Here is a 20,462-nt window from a genome sequence, read left to right as displayed (position 1 = left end):
GTCGTCGTCCTCGGGATCAGCTAGCGGTGGGGCAAAGAAAGTCTCGTTCGAGGTCGCTGATGATAAAGAGGAGCGGAAAAAGACAAAGACGGAGGATGAGCAGTAGTGTAGTTCTATTCTGTATTTGGTATTGGTTATTTAAGTGTCATATAATCTGTATATTATCGCCATGTGTCGGGAAACCCTCCAATTTCACTCTATTCATAAACACTTCATTCTAATTACAAGTACTCCTCCTCTATAACCGACCTCACTTTTCTCCTAAAAGCCAAAGTTCATCTTCAACTGAATCGTCGGCGCACTATGCGCATCAGCCTCTCCACTCTCCTCATCCTCCTCCGCCGGCGCGCGCAGCAACCTCTCCATCTTCATCCGCTGCGCAGCAGTCAGCGACGACACAACAGACTTAAACGACAGCCCGTCCGTATTCGCCAACTCCACAAGCTGCTTCCGCTGCGCCCCGCTCTGCCGCTCGTCCTGCACGCTGTACAGAATGACAGGGATACACACCGCCATTGCGGGCGCCACGCGCTCGTCGTGCAGACTCTTGATGAACGCGACCAGCACGTCGCCAATCACGCCCGCCATCTCGCTATCGCCTCCCGCGCCGGCGCCGTCGGTTCCGGCCGCGAGCGCGACGAGCTGCGGTAGCAGTTTGCGGCCGAGGATCTGCGCGAACGAGCTCCGGCTAGACGACAGCAGCAGCGAGCGCGCACACTGCGCCGCGATCGGCGCGAGCTCGGAGTCGTTGAACGAGTCGATCACTACCGTGCAGCATTCCTCAATCAGCGGGTCGTTCGCAGCCAAGATCGACTCGGTCGAGGTGATTACGACTACCAACGCCAGCAGGCAGTTCTTGCGGATCAGCAGACTGGTGCTATCATGCGAATCGCTGTAGCGATCGAGCACCGTCGTAAACAGCGCAATGAAACTCCGCGTCTCCTGCACAATCTGCCCGTAGGCATCGTGGTCGGCCTCATGCGTCGACTTGACCACGTTGCGAAGCATCTGCTTCAGACTAGGCAGGATCGCCGGCACTGCCGTTTCCTGGCATTCGGGCGCTTCAATCAAGCATCCGACCATATGCAGATATGTGGCATATAAATCGATCCGAACGTCAAACGAGAAAGCCTCAACCATGTCCTTTGCGGCGTCCATCGCTACACGCGTAACATTCACCGCGTCATCCGTCAACGGTCTCGCAACTATTCAAAACTGTTAGCGACTTGTAACAACAAGGAAAAACATAAAGAAGACATACAGTCACCAGATTCAGAGATCGCGGGATGGATCTGCGCAAGGATAGAGATAACCGCCCGGAGCAGATCAAACATCTGATCAGTTCCATCGCTCATCGTATCATTTCCATCGATATCGACCTCATACTCCCGCTTCGTAGCCGGATGATGGATGCACATACTGCGCAGCACCCCGATCAGCGGCTCTTGACAGTCATACCCTTCTGTGAGCGCAATCCGGTCAAAAAGATCGACAATCTCGACAAACACCCGCGGCTGGTAAATCGACGATCCGCAAACGTCCGGACGCATGACTTTCTGCAACGCACGTAGGATTCGCGGCATATCCTGCTTCGAGGCTAGCACGTCGCCGTTCGGAGCCTTGACGAGCGCTTCGAAGCAGATTCCAAACAAGACAAAGAAAAACGAGGACCCGTCGCTCTCCTGCTTCGCCGGCGCACTCGTCCCGTTCCCGCTGTGGCCTTCGAGAGCGGCAATCATCATCTGCGGCTCCTGATCAATCACGGTCGCGATCGCCTCTACGATCTTGAGCCACGACTGCTCGTAAAACAGCAGCACGCTATCTTTCGTGCCGACAGAGTTAGACAGCGACGTCGTCTCGTTGTCGGACTCGGGCTCGAATCGGAGCTGCGCAAACTCTTTCAGCGCGCCGAGCCAGAGCGGCGCGAGTTTGGTGATGTGTGGCTTTGTGACTTCGATCAGGTAGGCGTGGTTGGCCGACGCGATTTGAAGTTCTGCCCAGGCGGATAGAATAGCGAGTCGCAGCATGACTGTAGAGTTTGAACTCAGACTCTTCAACTCTCCTACCGTAATCTCATCACCTTGTGCTAGAGAGAATAAATGTTAGAACAGCTACTTACTCCAGAAAGAAAGATAATAGGAATACACACCAGTACAGCTATCAAGTGCCGAAATAAGCAACTTCAACACCCTCCCCATATGCGCAACATCAGTGACAATCCCGCTGGCAATGAAATCCGCACAGACATTAATCGCCTCAGCCGCCAACTCAGGCGACGAATCGCTCGCAAACGCCGGCGTCAGCGCCGACGCGATCTGCGCCTGGAACTGGTCCAGAAGCGGCACGTCGTCAAACTCCGGATCCGGCATCTTGCCAAACGCGAGAAGAACGTCGTCGAGCAAACTTACGCCGACGAGACGCATCTCGAGAACGTTAGAGGTCGAGGCTGCGAACGCGGCGCGGATGATGTCGCCTACTTTAGGCACCAGGTTCTGCAGCGTGGGTTTGTTCATCGCCAACATCTCTTTAAGGCACTTGAGCGCAAACACGCGCGTCTGCCATTTCAAAGGCTCGCCGCCGTTGGCTTTTGTGGTCGTCTGCTTCTCGCCGCCGTCGTCAGCCGCCGCAGCGAACCCGGCTACCTCCTCATCCTTGAGATCAGGCTCTGCCGCCTGGATCTGCGCGATCGTGCTCGCACGCAGCAAGGGCTGCTTCTTTCTTCTCGCGACGAGCTTCACGAGCACGGCCTGGCATCTCGCGACCCAGTGCCGCGCCTCCGAGACACCGGTCTGCGAAAGCCAGGTGAGGATTATACTCTTGACGCCTTCGTGCCAGGGCGTCATGTCGAACGCGAGCCAGATGTGGCCTTCGAGCGCGCGGCCGGTGCTGGCAAACACGCTGTTGACGTCGTTGCGCGCAAGTTGGTAGTATCCGTCGATCGCGGCGTCGCGGAGGTCTTTGATCGGCGAGTTGATGTACTTTGTCAGACTGAGGCAGAACGAGCGGCGGTCAAAGTACTGCGGGGCAAAGAGGATGGCGTGCTGGTAGCACTTTAGCGACTCGACGACCGCGAACGGATCGCTCTCGAGAGAGATCTCTTGCACGAGCAAAGAGACTAGCTCGCGATTCTTGGACATGTCCTGTAAATCCGGGCCGAGAACGCCGATAAACGCATCGATGCAGTGAGCAATCACGCGCACGGTCGAGAAGTCGGCTTCGAGGTTTGACGAAATCACAGACGTGCACTCGCCGTTATGCGTGTCAGACAAGTACAGCGTGCAAAGCATACCAATCACGCTTGACGAAAAGCCCGAAAAGCTAAGACCGGCTGACTCCATCGTGCTCGCGAGCGCTTTCAGGGCCCAGAAATGAACCACCGGATGGGGATCGTTGCAGAGCGACATCAGAATCCCCGCGATCGTTTTGAGGTGAGTTCCCGCCGCCATACCACCGACATGGCTATTGATACTGCCAAACGACAGCGCGAGACCCGCGCGCGCGTGCGGGTCGCGGTTGTGCACGATCTCCTCGACCGACTGCTTGACCTGATATCCCGTAAAGTTCGGGCCGGCGATCGCGCACAGCCTGCCGATGGCGTCGGCGGCAATCATGCGCACGAACGCGTCTTCTTTGACCGCGATCGACTTTAGCAGCTCCTGCATGATGTTCAGGACCGCTTCGTCGGTCAATCTGAGACGGCTCGAGTGTTTTGCAGACGCGACTAGCTTGAGCGTGCCTGATAACGCCATGGCGACGTTGGCGGTGATGGCCGCGCGACGGCCGGGGTCTTTTTGTAGCGTGGAAGCGCCCATAAAAGACGCGACTTGCTCGAGTATACTTTGCTGGATCTTCTCGGTCTGCATCGGCAGCAGGAGCACGAAGAGCTCGATCGCGAGATCGACGACCGCCGTGTGCGAAGACTTGGGAAGGACCTGCCACGGCACCAGCCCGGATTCAGACTCGGACTGACCGAAGATGGCGACAAAGTCATGTTCGACGGCGCCGATCGTCGGCTCGTTTAGCATTCGCTCGACGGAGGAGCCAAAGGACTCGGTGGTGAGCCACGACCTGGAGATCATTTCGCGGTCGTCGTTCGGACTCTCGAATCCGAATTTCGCGAGATTGAAGTTTTGAATCATGCTCGTGACCCCGTAGGCATAGTTGTCGGCTACCTCCCACACCGACTCGAACGCGCCGGCGTTGGCGGCGATGGTCGTGCTCAAGGGCGAGATGTACGCGTCCGGCTCGGCGAATAAGGAGACGGCGGTGGTGATGATTTCGGCTTGTAAGCTGTCGCCGTGGCGCATTTCGATGAGCGTGGTGTAGCACTGTAGCACGCGTCTGCGGACCATCATCTCGTAGTCGACGAGCGTGAGGGAGGCGTGCAGCCGCATTGACTGGTCGTCGATTATCTTCTTTGACAGCAGGAGGTTCAGATAGGCGGTAGTGTTTTGCATGAGCGAGATGATCCGCTTCGCCACATCGCTTGTAATCAACCGCTTGTTGAAGCGCAAGAACGCGAGAATCGACGAGAGCGCGCATTCCCGAACATAGGTAAGGAAACTGTACTCGAGCACGTTCTTGTCCGTCACCGCATCCTTAGACAGCGGCTTTGGCAGCGCGCTCTTCCAAAGCAACAGCAGCTGACTCAGATGCAACTTGACAAACGTAGGTCCAAGCGACATCAACCCCGACATCAGCATCCACGCGACCTGGATATGCGCCGTCGACACCAGCACGTCGACGTCGCCGCTGGCTTTCAAAAGGCCCGTGGCGAGCGTGAAGATGCGCGAGGCAAGATCGAGCGAGGCAAACTGCGGGCGCAGACTGGCGACCGAAATCACGGTCGCGAGACCGCTGGCGTAGCCGTTGCACCGGCCCGCGACTTCCCAGGACACGCGCCTGCTCTTGAGGACCGCGAGGTCGCGGTTGAGACTGTTCATGAGCGAGGCCGCGGTCGGGACGAGGAGGGCGGGGACGTGAAGAAGAAAGGCGCGGATGCAGGAGCAGGCGGACATCTGGACGGTGTAGTTTGGATGCTGCAGCACGAGCAGGAGCGCGTCTCGGATCGGCTTCTGGTCGGCGATGATGGCTGAGCCCAAGGTCTCGATCAAGTACTTGAGCGCGAGCACGGCTCCGGTGAGCGCGTACTTGGACGGCTCGTAGCGGTCCTTGATGACGCGGGGATAGTTTTTCAAAAACTCGTTGACGAGAATTGTCGCCGAGTGCAGACGGCCCGGTTCGCCGAGAAGTTGCTGGCCAATGACCTCGTTCAGGAGAAACACGACCTGTCTTCTCGCCAGCAGCTTGCGGTTGCGGTTGCCAATCACGTTTGGATGGGAGAGAATGTCGTCGAGCAAGTTCTTGGTGATTGAGAGGTAATGTTTCTCGACGTCGGCCGAGCCGCTGAGCATGAAGAGTTCGGTGTAAGTCTCGATAATCCCTGCTTTCACACGCGGACTGAGACTGCCGGATTTGGTGTAGGCGTTTGAAAGGATCTTGAGCCCATCCTCAAACGAAATCGTCACGTTCTGCACAACTTTTTTGACCGTCTGCGGCGGCTGCTGCGGCGGCGCGACCGTAACGTTCGATCCTTCTTCGGCGTCCGGGTTCGGCGGTGGCGGCGGTTTCTTGGATTTCTTAACCGGCACCTCGACCACGGATGTGGTGACGGTTGTGGCGACGATGATGGCCGAGGCCCAGCACTGCGAGGCCGACTTGCGGACTGTGGATTGTGGGGTGTCGAGCGCTTTGACGACGATCGAGCGGAGGTGGTCTAGATCCGAGGCGTTGTTGAAGTACGGCACGGTTTTGAACATTTCTCGAAGACACTGTTGTTGTTGTTAGCACCACTATTCCTATTATTCTTATGAAATCAAGTAGGAATGAACTCACATCAAGCGCAGCAGCACGCACGAGAGAGGACTTATCCTGCGTGCCATAGCGTGCCTGCTTCCACATATCGCGTCCTAGATTTTCCTCAATGAACGATCCGCAGAGACTGAAGATTTGCGAGAGTGATCTGAAGATTGCGGTTCTGTATCCTGCGTTCTGCCAGTAGATGAAGGTGAGCGAAGTAGGTATACAAAAAGTAGAAATTGGATTGGCTACGTACATTTGATGACGCTTTGATTAAACGCATGAGCGAAAGGACTCCATGGGCGGCCATTGACATAACCTATACTAACGTCAGTCGAGTTTCGAAGAGAAGCAGATCTTGAATCGAAGGACGTATACGCACGCTGTCTCCGGCGCAGCCAAATACGTCACCAATAACATGAACCAGGAAACTATAACGAGAGTCAGTCCACCTCTTATTAAAAAAGAGAAGTACAAGAATAAAGAGCAAACATACAACTTTGAGTCAATATTTTTATCCGCTTTTCCGGCGTTGAGCGCGTTAAGCAGATCATTCAAGACATCATACAAAGTCTTCCGATCGCCCTTTGTATAAATCTCGACATAACACCGTCCAACCAGCATCCTGATCGGCCTCGTGAGAATCGACGACGAAAAAGGCGTGAGCTTGCCGAGCTCGTTCTTGACAAACATCTGGTGCGCGGTCGCGCCGTCCGAGTCCTGCGCGGAGAGGAAGCGGTTGAGATCCGAGAGCCAGGTGAAGAGGTAGACGTGCTGCTTGTCCGGGGAGAGGGACTCGAGTCTGTCGACTTTGAGTTCGCCGGGGAGGGAGGGGGTGAATGATGCGTCGGAGTTCATCGTGGATGATGTGGATGATGGGGATGGATGGAATCAGCCGGATGGTGGTTGATGGTAGAGGAGGTGATCCTCGGGGCTGCGACGCCAATTAAATCCTCAAACAAAGAAGAGATAAGAAAGTCAGTCAATAGAATACCAATTGACTACAAAATCCCGCCAGAAACCGGAGAAAGTGAGGAAGTAGAAGAGGCGGAGAGCAGAGGATGCAGCAAAGGGGAGCAGAGGAAGCCGACTGAGGAGGACATGTGCCATCGACGTACAGCTGCAAACCTTATTCCGGTTTACGTAGCAGCGCCTCCTGATTCTTATCCACGATATCTGATTTCAGCAGCAATGCCCTTCTGATCTGGAATCCTACTCGTCTTACTGGTATTTACAGGCATCTACTGGACGGCGAATTATTAGCAGATCCCACGATGGACGACACCCATCGCGCGCGCCTTCGAGAGACGGTAACATCCCCACCTCTCCTCTTACAGCCCGAGTACCAGCCCAATCTGACACAACCCCCCACAGGCCGGCGACGGTTTCCTCAGAGGCGCAGCGCGCGGTGCGTTGTTCGGCAGCGTCGTCTCGTTTACCTGTCAAAAGTTCTCCAGCCGCTACCGTCTTCTCCCAATGACTGTCAAATCGTAAGCAGTTTGTTTTGTCTTGCTACTGTGCTGAGCTCATCGTCGTGTTTGCTGGCAGATACATGTTCTTCGCGTTCGTGGCGGTCGGCGGCGTGGTGCAGCAAGGGAAGCAGTCGAAGCGGTACGTGTACAACTACGTGTGGGAAGAGAAAGTGGGCGCGCCGCCGCCGGTGGCTGATCCCGCGACGGAGAAGGAAGATCGATTGATTCAGTACACTGAGCGTCTGAAGCGCGAAGTGCGCGAGAAGAGAGAGTGAGTATCTTGTGAGCAGGCAGGGGGATTTAGAGATCACGGTATGTATGTATTTGCTATCGTATAATCTTTACCTCTGAACAACACACTAGTATTGACGAATTACACCTGCATCTTTTATCAAACTCCTTTTGTATATACTTTGTCCAAAATCACATGTGATGAATTTATTGCGGCAATTCGAATTTCTTGCCTCTCATGACCCTAGACGAAGTTAGTCAGACACAAGAAGCATACTGGAGGAAACAGAGATCGGACTTACTTGTGGTAGTAGACGTAGAAAAAGTCCGAGTAGAGGATTGTCTGGATGATACCCGCGACGACGGCGATGGGATCGATAACCCCCTCGGCCACGAATCTGTAGATCCAGTTCGGGATATACAACGCGCGGTAGACGCCGAGCGCAAAGAGGTAGTGCGTGGTCAAACTCTCGGCCTCTCCCGTGCGCTGGAGCATAAACAGCTGGGGTAAGATGGCGACGGACTCGAGCCAGATGGAGAACGACCAGAGGATTTCGGGGATGGTGTATTTGTATGTGAAGATGAGCGACATGAGGAAGGAGCCGACGAGGAGGTACTCGATCTTGAAGGTGTCGATGTTGGGGTCGTGCGTGGGCTTGAATTTGACTTTCATGAGGTAGAGTATTGAGATTGACGAGCCGATGAAGAAGAGTTTCATGACTGTGTTGTAGAACGAGATGTGATGGCCCCAGAGGAGGTCTGCAGGGTTAGCAGGGGTGGAATGAAGAGAGGGAGTGAGGGGTTGACATACCAAGGTAGCGAGTGCAGTAGACGACTGCGTAGAGAGATTGACTTTTGAACGAGAGACCTGCGCATGATCGTGACTTGTTCATCTTTTGGAGGAGGATGAAGATGGAAAGGAGGTGAGAGAGATCACCTGGGTGTTATGTTAGCAAGGCTCAGTTGTGAGCGTGCAGTCTTCTCGCAAGCAGGTCAAACACTGCTGTGCAAGAAAAGACAAGTGTATGATGATACTCACCAAGAAAACGAAAGATATTCATGATAATTGATTATCTGCTTGAGCAGTAGTTGATCCCTGATAAGTTGATTCTGGTTCAGTCTGATTCCAAAGATCTGACTTTTCAAGACAGTACGTGTCTGATAAACTGCTCGTTTGTCTGCTACAATCAACTGCTGTCCAGAAGACGACCAGAACCGACGCTAGCAAACAGCGTAGAAGCGCGACGAGAGTAAGAAGAAGTTCTGGGAAGGTGAAGGTGAGGTAGTAACAAGGGCGGTTGGATGTCGGAGACAGAAGTCAGTCGACCGATAGCAATCAATTAGGAGATGTACGCCAGCGAGTAACAATAGCAGGTCAATAAGAAGGAGAGAGACGTGAAGAGCGCAAAGAGGTGACAGAAGACGAGGCGGGTGACTTGAATGCTGCTCCTTCTTCTGCTTCTTGTCGCGACGTGTCGCATATATTTATCGAAAGTATAACCGTGCAGCAGGTGAGTCAGACATTACCTAATTGTAAACGTCTAATAAATTACGTAAGATGTATGACATAAGCTATTAATGATGACTACTCGTTAAAGATTTGTCGTGAAATGAACGCGGAATTGAACTGCACAAGCTTTCAACTATGACCAGAAGGGATGGATAAAGGAAGGGACGTGCGGAATGGGTCGGAATGAGAGGAGAGGGAATGTTATAAGACAAGAATACGTAAGAGAGCAAGAAAAAGAAAAAGAAAAAGAAGAACAAGAACAAGAACAAGAACAAGTAGTATAAGAAGAACACAGATGCAGATAGCAAAGCTTTCTTCATACATCTTCTATCCTCATCTTCCCCTTCACCTTCCCTCACAATCTGCCCTCACCACAAACGATCAGCGCCCGAAACTAAAACCCAACGGCGCCGCTGACCTGGAACAGACCTGAAAAAAAGTGGATCACAACTCGAGCAGAGCTCGGACGTGGTCGCAGCCAATAAGAGCAGGTTGTTAAGAAGAGAGAAGACGCTGTCTTAAGCTGGTTCGTTATGAGGTTCATATGAGTTCATATCTACCATATTGCTGGTGTATAACATTGTTTATCTTAACGGGAAATCTCAGCCGGGCAGTTATCAGCAGTTATGAATGAGTAGTCTGCAATTACTGCAATAAATGCAATAAATGCACTCAATTGCTACTTATTCCTTGCTCTCTACTTCAGCAGCCCAGAACCACTTCTGGCCACGTCGGCTCTTCCGGCACCCAAACCCCCAGTCGAGAGTTCTGCTTGTCCCCGAAACACCGACTTCTCTTCTCTTCTTACTCTTACTGCTTCGGTGTCTGTAGGATATAGGATATAATACAATTCACATTCATGTATAGTAAATAATAGCAACAACAAAATCAATATCAAACTAGCGAGTAATACTTCCGAGTACAGCGAAATAGCAAGAAAAAACAAACCACATTAAACAAAAAAAGGTAATCATCATTTTTTACTCCCCCCAGAACGACCGGCCTGGTTGTCTTTTTTAACCAATTCAAATATAAAAGAAACAATGATACCAATTATATCTTCCTTTTTTCTTTCCAATCCACGACTTTTCCTGTCCTTTTCCCTTCTCGTGCCGTGTCCGTCAGTTTCTGTGGATCAGCGTTTTTTTTAGTGCCACTCGCCCACACAGGAAGGCTTGCTCTCCTGTTGTCCCCACTCAGAACTCTCACTCACTAACTCTCACTCAACAACTCAACAAATGTATTATAACAATAGAAACGCCGGAGACTCCTCATAAGCAAAAAAGCAAAAGAGCAAAAGAGCAAAAGAAAATCAAAATATAAAAACGACCGATCTTTTAAGCACAAACACACAAAAAAACACTCACAGCTGCAGCTGCGACATTGTAGTGAAAAACGGCACTTCAAAGTCAATGTCCATCGTCGCAGCGTCAAGCGTGTTGGCAGACAGTCTCATTGACTTTTCGCCCTTGTTGCCGCTACCGTCATCAAGCAGGTTGGCGGAAAGCAGATCCGAAAACTCGTCGTCCCGAACAAGACTTCCTAAGTAATCTGCGTGCTCCTTCTGCGATGATTGCTGCGAAGCCGCCTTAGCAGCCTCAGCAACCTTGTTAGGCGACTGAGGAAACACTGATCGCGCTGACAGCGTGTTCAGCAGCAGCGAGTGCGTCTGCGTGTTGCCGTACAGCATCTCCGGCGTAAGCGTCTTCGCCAAGCTCGAATGAGTCGACGGCTTGTGGCTCTGACGCCGCGAGCTCGCATAGTCATTCGACACCGGCGAAGTAACTGAAGGTGCTGTGGCTGACGTCGACGCACTCTGCCACGACGCCGTAGAAGTAGCAGACGGCGTAGGCGACGGATGCGCTCCAGCAGAGACCGATGCGTTCGCGGCCGCAATAGCGTTCGCGGCCGCAACCGTCTCCTCCGTCGATCGCAGAAACTGGTCCAGCAGGCTCGACGTCGAGTTTGTGTTGCAGCTCGAGTTACCGCTGAACTGGTCCGTGTAGAGCTGCAGGATTGTCTCGGGCGGGACAGAGTCGTGGTCTAGGCTAGAGTCGAGATCCGCCTTGCTCTGCATGTGCGAGCGAGACATGATGTCGCCGCTCGCGTGCAAAGAGGCAGGCTGCTGCGGCTGCTTGGGGGAGGGGAACGAAAAGTTGAGGTTGACGCCAGCGTCTTCCTTAACAGAGGTAGAGTCCATCGACGAAACAGAAGCCGGGGTGTCGTAAGAGGCCGGCGAGTTGTTGTCATCGGTGGCGGAGTAGTTTGTGGTAGAGGAGCAGGTCGAGGCCGAGACGGCGGTGCCGGGCGAGGAGATTTGCAAGGAGCCCAGCCAAAAGTCCTCGTCAAACTCGATAGACTCCTCGTCGACAACAAGGCCCATGCTCTCGTTGTCGGGGAGAGAGAAGGGAAGGAGGTCGGGGTTGATGAAGAGCGAGCCAAAGAGCGAGGCCTTTGAGTCGACGGCCGCGTTCATGGGCGCGGGTTCGAGACGGTGAGAGTCCGAAGCTCCGGAGCGGCCGAAGGTGCACTCGAGCCAGGAGTTTGTCGAGGCCGAGACGTCGATGGGCGAGCCCATTGCCTTTGACGGCTGAGCGGCGAAGGAGTTTGCGCGGGGGCGAGGAGGCGGCGCTTTCTCCTTCTGACGCTGGAGGGTGCCGATGGTGACTGAGTTTTTTCGGGGCTGGCGGGTGCGAGTGGTAGCGAGGCCGGTGTGGAGTTTTTGCTGATGACGCAGGAGGAGGTCGCTGAGGGATTATTAATATGGGAGGAAGAGAAGAAGAGAAGGAGAAGAGAAAGAAGAAGAAGAAGAAGAAGAAGAAGAAGAAGAAGAAGAAGAAGACATACCGTCTAGCAAAGCATCGTTCACAAACAGGACATTCAAAGGGTTTCTCTTTGGTATGGCTGCGTTCGTGGCGCTTGAGATGCTCGAGGCGAGCAAAGGCGCGCAGACAGGTTGTGCAGATATGCGGACGTGGCTTGTCGGATTTCTGGGGCTGAGGAGGAGCAGCCGCGGTAGCTGGAGCAGCAGTAGCAGGAGAAGACATTGTGATTGCAGAATAAAGAGGAAGAAGGAGAAGAAGGAGAGGTGAAGAGAAGAGGTGAAGAGGCAAAGAAGGAGGAAGCGGCAGACGAGAGACTGAAGAAGGCGGCGGCGGCCAGCGCGGCAAAGTAAGAGTCCGGGGCAAGCCAAGCATCAGCACACTAGGCTGGATTGGGGCTAGTGTGAATATCCCGAACAGGACTAGCGCGTGCTTCCCCGGATTCTGCCTTGTGACCGGAGCGCGTGCTTAGAATAGGCCTGCTGGAATTGGAGGATGACTTTTCTCTTCTGGACTGTATACTATCTGTGTTGCTGCTGTTATGCTACTACTACTACTACTACTACTACTACTAGGATAGACACCACTTCTATTACAACTATCTAGAACCGCGTATAGTGGAACAGCCGGGAACAGAAGCAGACTCTTGCTGCTCACGGCGCTGATCACAGCCGGCTCCTGTGACTCCAGCTGGCCTTCCCCGGATTTTGCCTTGGCGCCGGGTCCGCCCACGCCCGAGCCCTAACCACGTGCTCAGAGCTGCGGCTGCGTGCTGAGGTTAACGCGCTGCGGTGCACGGCCGCGCTGAGCCAGCAGCCAATGGGGCCTTGTTAAGAGAAAGAAGTGATGATAAATCGCTTGAGTAGTTAACTGAGAGAAGAGAAAATAAGAGACTGTTGCTGTTCCTGCTGTTCTCCGGTGGATATTCTTGTTGCTATTTCTTACACTGTCATCTTATACTATTATCTTATAATCAATCATATCTTACAACCATTCTACATCTCATCTACGATCCGCGCCCGGACCTAACTTACCTAAGCCACTCTCTCACTCTCGCTACTGACGTCACCTCTGCGCCTATCTCCGGCTGGCGTCTCCCACCTCTGCCGTAAACAAACCAAACAAACCAAACAAACCACCCCGTCGGCAAAGATCTTCACACGCGAACTCTTCTGGCCACGAGACTCTTCATCATCATCATCTTCATCTCCCGCGCGCTTGCACTGCCGCTTTCGGACACCCTCGCCGCGCCCTGCGTGGCTGTCACGAGCTGGGCTCCAGGCTCCAACTTAAGGGCTTCGCGGTGCTGACAACCAGACCCGTCCGTTTCCCAATCCCTCTGTTTACTCTTGCCTACTCTGCCCTCATCTGCTGTCCTCCCCGCCTCACTCCCCCATGTCCGTCTTCTCCCTCGACGCGCTCTACGACGCCACCTCCGGCGCCTTCATCGGCTTCAACGGCCTGCCCACCGTCGCCCAGTGCTCCTCCGTCGTCTCCGCCTACATCGCGACCCTCTCCGACGTCAAGAAGCAGAAATCCCTGATCCCGCGCCAGATGTACGACGACATGCTCGCCGCCCTCACCGATCCGCACTCCCAGGTCGGCTCCCCTCAGTTCCGCTTCTGGGCGCGCGCGAACTTCGCCGTCTTCCGCGACCACGACGCGCTCCTGCACCTCATGCACAAATCGAAACCCGTCGCCGTCCAGGAAGAGCTCTACGGAATCCTCGCCATCTGCCATCTGGCTGCCAGCCACGGCGGCCGCGACAAGACTTTGGCGCAGCTGCGCGAGTGGTACACGCGCGTGCCCAAGAATCTCATCTCGCAGTACGTCAAGCTGTGTCCTACCTGCGCGCCCGAATCCGTCTCGCTTGAATCCCACCCTGAGCTCATACCCGGCGACAAATGCTACCTCGCGGCCGCGGGCCTTGTTGATGTCTGCAAGTGCGTCAAGATGTCGGACAGCAGCGCGCGCTGCGGAAGCTGCTGTAATCTCTTTAGTTTTCGCCAGTCTGTCGTGCGATACCGCATCAAGGCCTCCGTGCAGCCCTTTGTTCGGCGCGCCGAGCAGGCTGCGCAGCAGGCGCAGAGCCAGTCTTTGCTGGCTAATACGATCTGTGCGAGTAAATCAGTCAAGGCAGAAGAGTGCAGCAACGCGGCGCTGTTTCGGCATGGTCTGCAGCCTCTGTTTGATACCTCGAATACCCTGGTTGTACGTAAACAGGACTTGGAGGTGGATGACTGCGATCCTGCGCTACGGCGAACATCTCGCAGGTCGAGCATAGGCCGGCAGTTTGGGTTTGCAGTCACGAAAGCGTCGGTGTTTTTGAGTTCGTCGACGTCTACGGTGCCGGAGGACGCGGCGGAGATAAAGAGAGTGTTGAAGAGCGAGGGAGAGGTCGAGGTGCATGCGCAGGAGGTCGAGGTCTGTTTGAGGTCAGATGCTGGGTTGACTGAGGAGGTGTCGCTGATAATGCGGGAGCGGGCTGCGAAGGATATTCTGGAGGAGGCTGCTGAGGCTGAGGCTGAGACTGAGACTGCTGATAGAGACTGTGAAAATGATACCCCGAAGATAACTAAAGAGTGGAAGTACGAGGCTGACTACGTCCAACAGAGTATTGGTGAAGCCAGAGACCACTACAGAGAAACTGCTGCTCAACGATCGGGGCTGTGATTAGTTTGGAGAATAGACGGCGACGGACTACCAAGAGGAGGAAGATGGATACCTCGGGGATGAAGCAGTAGCTGTATATTTTCTTTTCTTTTCTCTCTTCATGTCAGATAGACATTAGATATTACATGAATATGATTACTCGAGTGAAACACAGCACTAAACAGTCATCTGACCGCTGCGGCAGCGAAGGGGCTGCAGAGGTGCAACGACAAGCGAGCTAAACAAAAGTCTACTCGGCAACCAGAGATAAATCCGGGGAAGAAGCCACTGAAAGCTACTGAAACTCGGTCAGGCACGTACGCGCCGAGAGCGGTTAGTGTTGACTGTAATTATAAGTAACTCAACACATACAACTGACCAGATACCGCTGACCTGGGTCCGCTCCCTCCCTCTCCCTCTCCCTCTCCCTCTGTTATTGGTGTGTTCACAAATCTTCCTACGCAGGGACCATTTCGCAGCAGCAGCAGCAGCAGCTTATCAACGCCGATCTCCAAGGGCCCAGCTCCTGTTCCGGCATAGCGCAGTGTGTTGTTGTGCAGCACCTTACGCAATGCTGTGGGGCAGCAATTAAGGACCCATTCAACCTCGTTAATCTCGTCAGGCTCGTCAAATCCTTAGCGCGTCGTCGGTTATTCCAGCTGTTGTAATATGAAAGCGATGTAGATATCACATCCTCACTATTGGTCTATGCCTAGTATTACTACTATTTATAATGCTACTGCTATGAGAACATATATGAGAACATATCATATGTGGGGAAACCTGCATACGGCTGCTTAGGGTTCCCACAACCCGGGGTAAATGCAGCCCAACGCATCCGCAAAGCAAATTTATCGCCAGGAACAGCAGCTGAGACTCACAACTGAGAAAGCTTGTCTGGTTACGAGGTCAGTTGACCTTCGCGGTCTTTGGCTTTGGCTCTGTTAGCTCTGTCTGTGGTTGCCTCCTCTCAACCCTGCTTCCCATCCCTTCCCTTCCCTTCCGACCCTCCCTCCTGCTCTGTCTAGAAATAGCGCTGCCTCCTGCATGACTGTCTGCCTTACTACTTCATACTTCCTCATCACATACTTAACTCAGAATCCTCGTCCATACCATTCACCTTCCCTCCGTGATAGATTCTAACCCTACCTCCTCCGTCACCTGTGATGTCTCTGTTCCAACTACACTTCTGCTCTGCTGCTCTACTATTCTACTACTCTACTCTATATCTGACTGTATTCAATTATATCCCGCCTACACACAACACTTCCTTCCTCTTCTACTCTGGACCAGGGAGATTCTGGCATATCTCCTGAGCTTATACCGCTTTACCTTTACTTTTACTCCTCCAGGTTAGCTGCGGCTCGCTCCGGCCTTTTCTCCGCGCCCTCCCCGCGGGGGCAGCCTTCCCAGCCGGACTTAGTCCTCCGTCGGTTGTATGACATCTTCTTCTTCGCCATGTCTGTTTGCTGCTCTTTGCTTGCTTCTTGTGTGGGGACTATAATGTCAGTCTTTGACTATGCTGGGAATTAAAAATTCAGATGTCGCTATCGATAATTGCAGGCAGGAAAAGACGGATGACCACGACGACTTCCATCCTGATCCTGACAATGACAAAAGTCCCCATGGCATACTAGACGCTGATAGCAGTCATCTACTACCCACCGCCCTTTATCCCCCCGACAAGGGCTTCCGAGGTATTATCCCTCATAACTATAGCTTAATGTGCATTTAACTCATAATCTAGCCTACATGTGCATCTTCGGCGCCTTCTGGGGCATCTTTGCCTCCTTTGGCTACGTCCTCGTCATCGGCATGTTTGAGGAATACTACCAATCCCACCAGCTCAAGACCTATTCCGCCTCACAAATCTCCTGGATCTCCTCCCTCCAGACCTTCTGCATCGTCTTCTTCGGCGTCATCGTCGGCCGCGCATACGACATCTTTGGCGCAAAACCAATCATGATCCCCGGCACCTTCCTCATGGTCGTCGGCATCATGACAACCTCGATCTGCACTCAATACTACCAATTCGTCCTCTCGCAAGGCCTCTGCACCTCCATCGGCGCCGCAATGGTCTTCAACCCCTGCATCGCCTCCGTCTCGACCTGGTTCATCCGCCGCCGCGCGCTCGCCCTCGGCGTCACAAACTCCGGCGCCTGCCTCGGCGGCATCGTCGTCCCCATCCTCTTCCGCACGATCGAGCTCAAGGCCGGCTTCGGCTGGGGCGTGCGCTCGCTCGGCTTCCTCATGCTCTTTTTCTCCGTCGTCGCGTGCTGCACCGTTTCCTCGCGCTACGCTCCACCTGGCCGCCAGCCCATCCGCTTCACGCACACCTACGTCCGTCCGTTCAAAAACAAGACATTCGCGACTCTCTGTCTCAGCATCTTCCTACTCTACTGGGGCTACTACATCCCCGTGAACTACATGTCCACCAACGCCAAAGCAAACGGCTTCTCCTCCACCCTCGCAATGTACCTCACCTCCGTCTTCAACGCCGGCAGCCTCGTAAGCCGCATCGGCTTCGCCTTCCTCGCCGACTCGCTCGGCCGCACAAACGTCTTCATCGTCTCCCTCCTCGCCACCGCGATCCTCACCGCCGCGCTCTGGATCCCCGCCACATCCCACGCCGCAATCATCGCCCACGCCGCCCTGTTCGGCGTAACCTCCGGCATCGGCGTCACAGTCTGGCAGCCGCTTGTCGCAGAGATCTCGCCCCCGGACGAGGCTGGCGCGAGGCTGGGGATCGTCAGCGCGTGTCTGGCTTTCGCGGCTTTGTTTTGTATGCCGGTCGGAGGCGCGATTATCTCGTTGAGTGGAGGGGAGTATTGGCAGTGCGGGTTGTTTGCTGCGCTAATGTTGTGCGCTGGCGCGGTCGTTGCTCTTGCGGCTAGGCAGATGATTACGGGGGGCAAGTGGCTTGTAAAGCGATAGATAGTCTTGTCAAATACAAATAGAGTACATAAATCAAAAGAATCACTTGTCACCATGCAAATCTCGCTCTTGCGGCCCAGTAGATGATTACGGGGGATCAGTGGTTTGTAAAGCGATAGTCTCTAACCTGCAGAAATGTCTATAGAGTACATTCAAAATAATCACTTTTCACCATGCAAATCTCGCTCTCGCAACCCGGCAGATGATTACGGGGAGCAAGTGGTTTGTAAACCGATAGTCTCTCAAATGTCTACAGAGTACAGAAATCAAAAAATCACTTGTCACCATGCAAAATCTTCCCCTTCCACAGATCCCTAACTTCCGACTCGCGCTTCAACCGCAACTGCTTCTTACGCTCGTAAATCAGCCGAACAGCCCTCTTCACGCGCTCCTCTCCCTCCGCAAAATTCGTCTGCGCAAGATCGACAACCTTATCTACCTCTGTTGGGCTGTAGATGAAGTTCCAGGTGCTCATGTACGGCGACTCGTCCGGGTCCACGCCCGCGACTTTCTTGTTGGGCAGCAGAGGGCAGTACACCAGCGTGATTCCCGCGTCCGGCGAGCGCAGCTTGTATTCCTCGTCAATCGTCTCCGGGTGGTCTTCAGGAGTATTTTCCTGCTCCTTCTCTGAAGTCACGCCAGTCCAGATCGTGACGGGGCCAAGTGTCTCTGCTTCTTTCTTTGTCTTGCTCTTTTCTGCGTCCTTACTCTTCTTACCCTTGCGATCAAACAGTCCACGCTTCTTCGGCTTCGCCTCTGCTTCTTTCTCTGCGTCGCGCCCAGACGCGAACTTGTCGATCGCGTCCTTCGTCGTCTTGATCTCGTCCTGCTTCTCGAGCTCTTTCAGGTCCTCGTCAAGGTTCTTCCCCAGCGGCCAGCCCGCGTCCGCAGGCCACCCCAGGATCCCCCGCTTTTTCGTGTACCCGGCCGTTAACTCGAGCCACTTCACCTGCGACAGATTAGCCGAGCAGTCGAACGCGAGGATCATGTCGACTTCACGCTCGGGCCGCAGCAGAGGGTAGATTGCGAGGTTATTGTCCATCCCGGCGTCCATCAACTCGATCTCTTTCGAGATAAAGAGCGACTCGGGACAGGTACTCGGCAGGTAGGGTTTCAATCCCAGCAAGAAGTTCGGGATGCCCGCGGGCTGGATCGGATGCACGCCCTTCAAGTCCTCGTCGTTCTCGTTCACGAGCTTGTCGAGCGTCTTTGTGACGCCAAAGTCGCCCAGCGCCGGCCGCACTTCCTTGTAGAAATGGCTCAGCGTCGCGCAAAACGCCGAGCCGAACGTGCCCATCAGCAAAGACAGGTTCGGCTCGGGCGTCGGCGCGCCGACGCTGCTTCCGTTTTGCCAGCGCCGGCTCATGCTCCACGTCGGGATCCACGCGCCGATCTCCTCCGATCCGACCTCGTACGGCGTGATTTCGAACCACTGGAACCACGACTCGCGCTTGCTATCGTTCTCGACCTCGAGCTTCTTGGTCTGGCCTGAGGCTTCGGACGAGTCGTCGACGGCGGACTGCTCGCCTTCCGTCAGGCCGATCTCGTGGCGGACCGCGGTGTAGATTGGCAGCGGCACGGCGCCGGTGTCGACGAGCGTGCGCTGGTTCGAGATCTTGAGGTGGTTGCGGTCGACGATCATTTCGTCTTTGGGCACCATCAGTCGCGACGCGAGCAGAATGCCGTACACGTCCGAGAGCCGGACGTCGGAGTAGTTGTAGTGCACTTTCTCAATCAGCCCGTGCAGCAGGTACTTATCCGTCGGCGCCTTCGTGCACAGATCGAGCACGGAGGGTAAGAACGCGATGTGCACGCCCACGCGCGACTTTATATGCTCGAGCAGCGACACCGTGCTAAAGTCCGCGAGCGTGTACATGAGCGCCATCAACCACGTCGAGCCGCTCACGCCGCCCAGGTACGTCACGCAGTCGAGCAGGCCCGATTTCTGCAGCGAGCGCAGGTACCCCGCTGTCCCGATCATGGCGCGGTAGCCGCCTCCCGAGCCCGTGACGGCGATCGTAGGGATATCGGCGTCGTTGATCGACGACTCAGGGATGCCGAGGTACTTTGCCAGCGCGCGGCGGGTGAAGGTCTTGCGCTGGTGCAAAAACTTGCGCTCGTCTTCGTTGAGCTGGTTCCCGAGCCGGACATGCGCGGGGCCCCAGCCGACTTCGGGGTTGAGATGCTCGTCTTGGCTGTCTTCAATGATTTCGTGGCCGAGAGAGTCCGGTTTGTCGGTGTCGAACGCGGATTGGATCTTGTTGATCCAGCCGGGGAGACCGATTGCCGACGTTGTCCAGTCGACGATGTCGTCCCATGCCGCGGGGGCGCTCATATCCGCCATCTTGGCCTGGATGCCGCTGTACGACTCGTCGATGAAGTGCGTGAGTTTCTCCGAGATCGGAGTAGCGCCATCGTCTTCACCTTCAGCTTTCACATCGCCCTTGCTGCTGTCGTTGAGGGTTACAGTGATGGGGGTAGCGGTAGGCGCGGCCTTGGGTAGGATCGAAGAGCGGTCTGGTTCATCGTTTTTGATCTTGGGTGAGGATGACGCGATCGCAGATGCAGAGGCGACGACCGCGGCGGCTGCTTTGTAGATCGAGAACTTGAGCTTGCGTTTCTGTCCTTTTTCTGCACGAGAAGTTAGTAGATGTAGATAAAAAGAGTGTGCAGATCTGTGAGATCAGAGATACCTTTCTTGTCCGCCTCGGCAGATCTCACGGCAGAAGTAGAGAGGTTAAGGTAGGCGGGATATCTGTTTGCTGCAAGTGTACGGTAGCGCAGGGTCCTGCGGTAATCGCGCAGGGTTGTTTTCGGTACCCGAATCATCGTAGCTGATAATCAAGATCACGATCAAGCGAGATCAATTGCGTTATCTCGCAGCTTCTTCTCTCGATGCTATGCGATACGAGTGTCTGCAGCGTGGTGTGCTTTTGGCTCTGGCAACACTGTCCTGCGCAGATGTGGAGAGAAGAGAAGAGG

General features: G+C 54.4%; 7 protein-coding genes across 7 annotated transcripts; 3 read left to right on the top strand and 4 right to left on the bottom strand.

The window, feature by feature from the left end:
• Nucleotides 1-47: 47 nt before the first annotated feature.
• BZA70DRAFT_175559 (armadillo-type protein) lies at nucleotides 48-6,930 on the bottom strand. The gene is made up of 7 exons (XM_064909894.1): nucleotides 6,356-6,930; nucleotides 6,242-6,290; nucleotides 6,116-6,178; nucleotides 5,896-6,051; nucleotides 2,150-5,831; nucleotides 1,262-2,086; nucleotides 48-1,205 (listed from the first exon to the last, which is right to left on the bottom strand). Exons 1-7 carry the CDS (start codon nucleotides 6,715-6,717, stop codon nucleotides 262-264), a joined length of 6,081 nt encoding a protein of 2,026 aa, XP_064768219.1. The 5' UTR covers nucleotides 6,718-6,930; the 3' UTR covers nucleotides 48-261.
• Nucleotides 6,925-7,700, top strand: BZA70DRAFT_311024 (uncharacterized protein; the record flags this gene model as incomplete). Its single annotated transcript, XM_064914939.1, is given in 5 exon segments — nucleotides 6,925-7,169; nucleotides 7,234-7,349; nucleotides 7,408-7,602; nucleotides 7,622-7,643; nucleotides 7,695-7,700. The coding sequence occupies 5 exon segments, from the start codon at nucleotides 7,134-7,136 to the stop codon at nucleotides 7,698-7,700; spliced, it is 375 nt and encodes a 124-aa protein (XP_064768218.1). The 5' UTR covers nucleotides 6,925-7,133.
• BZA70DRAFT_175514 (ER lumen protein retaining receptor) lies at nucleotides 7,663-9,028 on the bottom strand. The gene is made up of 4 exons (XM_064909893.1): nucleotides 8,602-9,028; nucleotides 8,374-8,499; nucleotides 7,865-8,321; nucleotides 7,663-7,806 (listed from the first exon to the last, which is right to left on the bottom strand). Exons 1-4 carry the CDS (start codon nucleotides 8,621-8,623, stop codon nucleotides 7,770-7,772), a joined length of 642 nt encoding a protein of 213 aa, XP_064768217.1. The 5' UTR covers nucleotides 8,624-9,028; the 3' UTR covers nucleotides 7,663-7,769.
• A 1,407-nt stretch (nucleotides 9,029-10,435) lies between these two features.
• BZA70DRAFT_289821 (uncharacterized protein) lies at nucleotides 10,436-12,119 on the bottom strand (the record flags this gene model as incomplete). The annotated part of the gene is made up of 2 exons (XM_064914148.1): nucleotides 10,436-11,819; nucleotides 11,920-12,119. The coding sequence occupies 2 exons, from the start codon at nucleotides 12,117-12,119 to the stop codon at nucleotides 10,436-10,438; spliced, it is 1,584 nt and encodes a 527-aa protein (XP_064768216.1).
• Nucleotides 12,120-12,847: 728 nt separating this feature from the next.
• BZA70DRAFT_279259 (uncharacterized protein) lies at nucleotides 12,848-14,977 on the top strand. The gene is made up of 2 exons (XM_064912749.1): nucleotides 12,848-14,844; nucleotides 14,926-14,977. The coding sequence occupies exon 1, from the start codon at nucleotides 13,290-13,292 to the stop codon at nucleotides 14,565-14,567; it is 1,278 nt and encodes a 425-aa protein (XP_064768215.1). The 5' UTR covers nucleotides 12,848-13,289; the 3' UTR covers nucleotides 14,568-14,844; nucleotides 14,926-14,977.
• Nucleotides 14,978-16,065: 1,088 nt separating this feature from the next.
• BZA70DRAFT_289819 (major facilitator superfamily domain-containing protein) lies at nucleotides 16,066-17,480 on the top strand (the record flags this gene model as incomplete). The annotated part of the gene is made up of 2 exons (XM_064914147.1): nucleotides 16,066-16,243; nucleotides 16,294-17,480. The coding sequence occupies 2 exons, from the start codon at nucleotides 16,066-16,068 to the stop codon at nucleotides 17,478-17,480; spliced, it is 1,365 nt and encodes a 454-aa protein (XP_064768214.1).
• A 2-nt stretch (nucleotides 17,481-17,482) lies between these two features.
• BZA70DRAFT_248394 (phospholipase a2) lies at nucleotides 17,483-20,462 on the bottom strand. The gene is made up of 2 exons (XM_064910666.1): nucleotides 20,174-20,462; nucleotides 17,483-20,111 (listed from the first exon to the last, which is right to left on the bottom strand). The coding sequence occupies exons 1-2, from the start codon at nucleotides 20,307-20,309 to the stop codon at nucleotides 17,755-17,757; spliced, it is 2,493 nt and encodes an 830-aa protein (XP_064768213.1). The 5' UTR covers nucleotides 20,310-20,462; the 3' UTR covers nucleotides 17,483-17,754.

This window comes from Myxozyma melibiosi, assembly GCF_037950935.1.
Source record: "Myxozyma melibiosi strain Phaff 52-87 chromosome Unknown BZA70scaffold_6, whole genome shotgun sequence".
NCBI classification, from domain to species: domain Eukaryota; kingdom Fungi; phylum Ascomycota; class Lipomycetes; order Lipomycetales; family Lipomycetaceae; genus Myxozyma; species Myxozyma melibiosi.
This window is presented reverse-complemented; position numbering and strand designations above follow the sequence as displayed.

What these genes read in the sequence shown, in the direction of transcription:
- BZA70DRAFT_248394 (XM_064910666.1), bottom strand. Translation starts at nt 20,309, where the DNA reads ATGATTCGGGTACCGAAAACAACCCTGCGCGATTACCGCAGGACCCTG. An exon ending in TGCCGAGGCGGACAAGAAAG is followed by an intron (nt 20,112 to 20,173) that starts GTATCTCTGATC and finishes CTTCTCGTGCAG; the next exon opens with AAAAAGGACAGAAACGCAAG.
- BZA70DRAFT_175559 (XM_064909894.1), bottom strand. Translation starts at nt 6,717, where the DNA reads ATGAACTCCGACGCATCATTCACCCCCTCCCTCCCCGGCGAACTCAAA. An exon ending in AAAAATATTGACTCAAAGTT is followed by an intron (nt 6,291 to 6,355) that starts GTATGTTTGCTC and finishes CTCTCGTTATAG; the next exon opens with TTTCCTGGTTCATGTTATTG. An exon ending in GGCACTTGATAGCTGTACTG is followed by an intron (nt 2,087 to 2,149) that starts GTGTGTATTCCT and finishes TATTCTCTCTAG; the next exon opens with CACAAGGTGATGAGATTACG.
- BZA70DRAFT_175514 (XM_064909893.1), bottom strand. Translation starts at nt 8,623, where the DNA reads ATGAATATCTTTCGTTTTCTTG. An exon ending in GAATATCTTTCGTTTTCTTG is followed by an intron (nt 8,500 to 8,601) that starts GTGAGTATCATC and finishes CATAACACCCAG; the next exon opens with GTGATCTCTCTCACCTCCTT. An exon ending in TTCTACGTCTACTACCACAA is followed by an intron (nt 7,807 to 7,864) that starts GTAAGTCCGATC and finishes AACTTCGTCTAG; the next exon opens with GGTCATGAGAGGCAAGAAAT.
- BZA70DRAFT_279259 (XM_064912749.1), top strand. Translation starts at nt 13,290, where the DNA reads ATGTCCGTCTTCTCCCTCGACGCGCTCTACGACGCCACCTCCGGCGCC.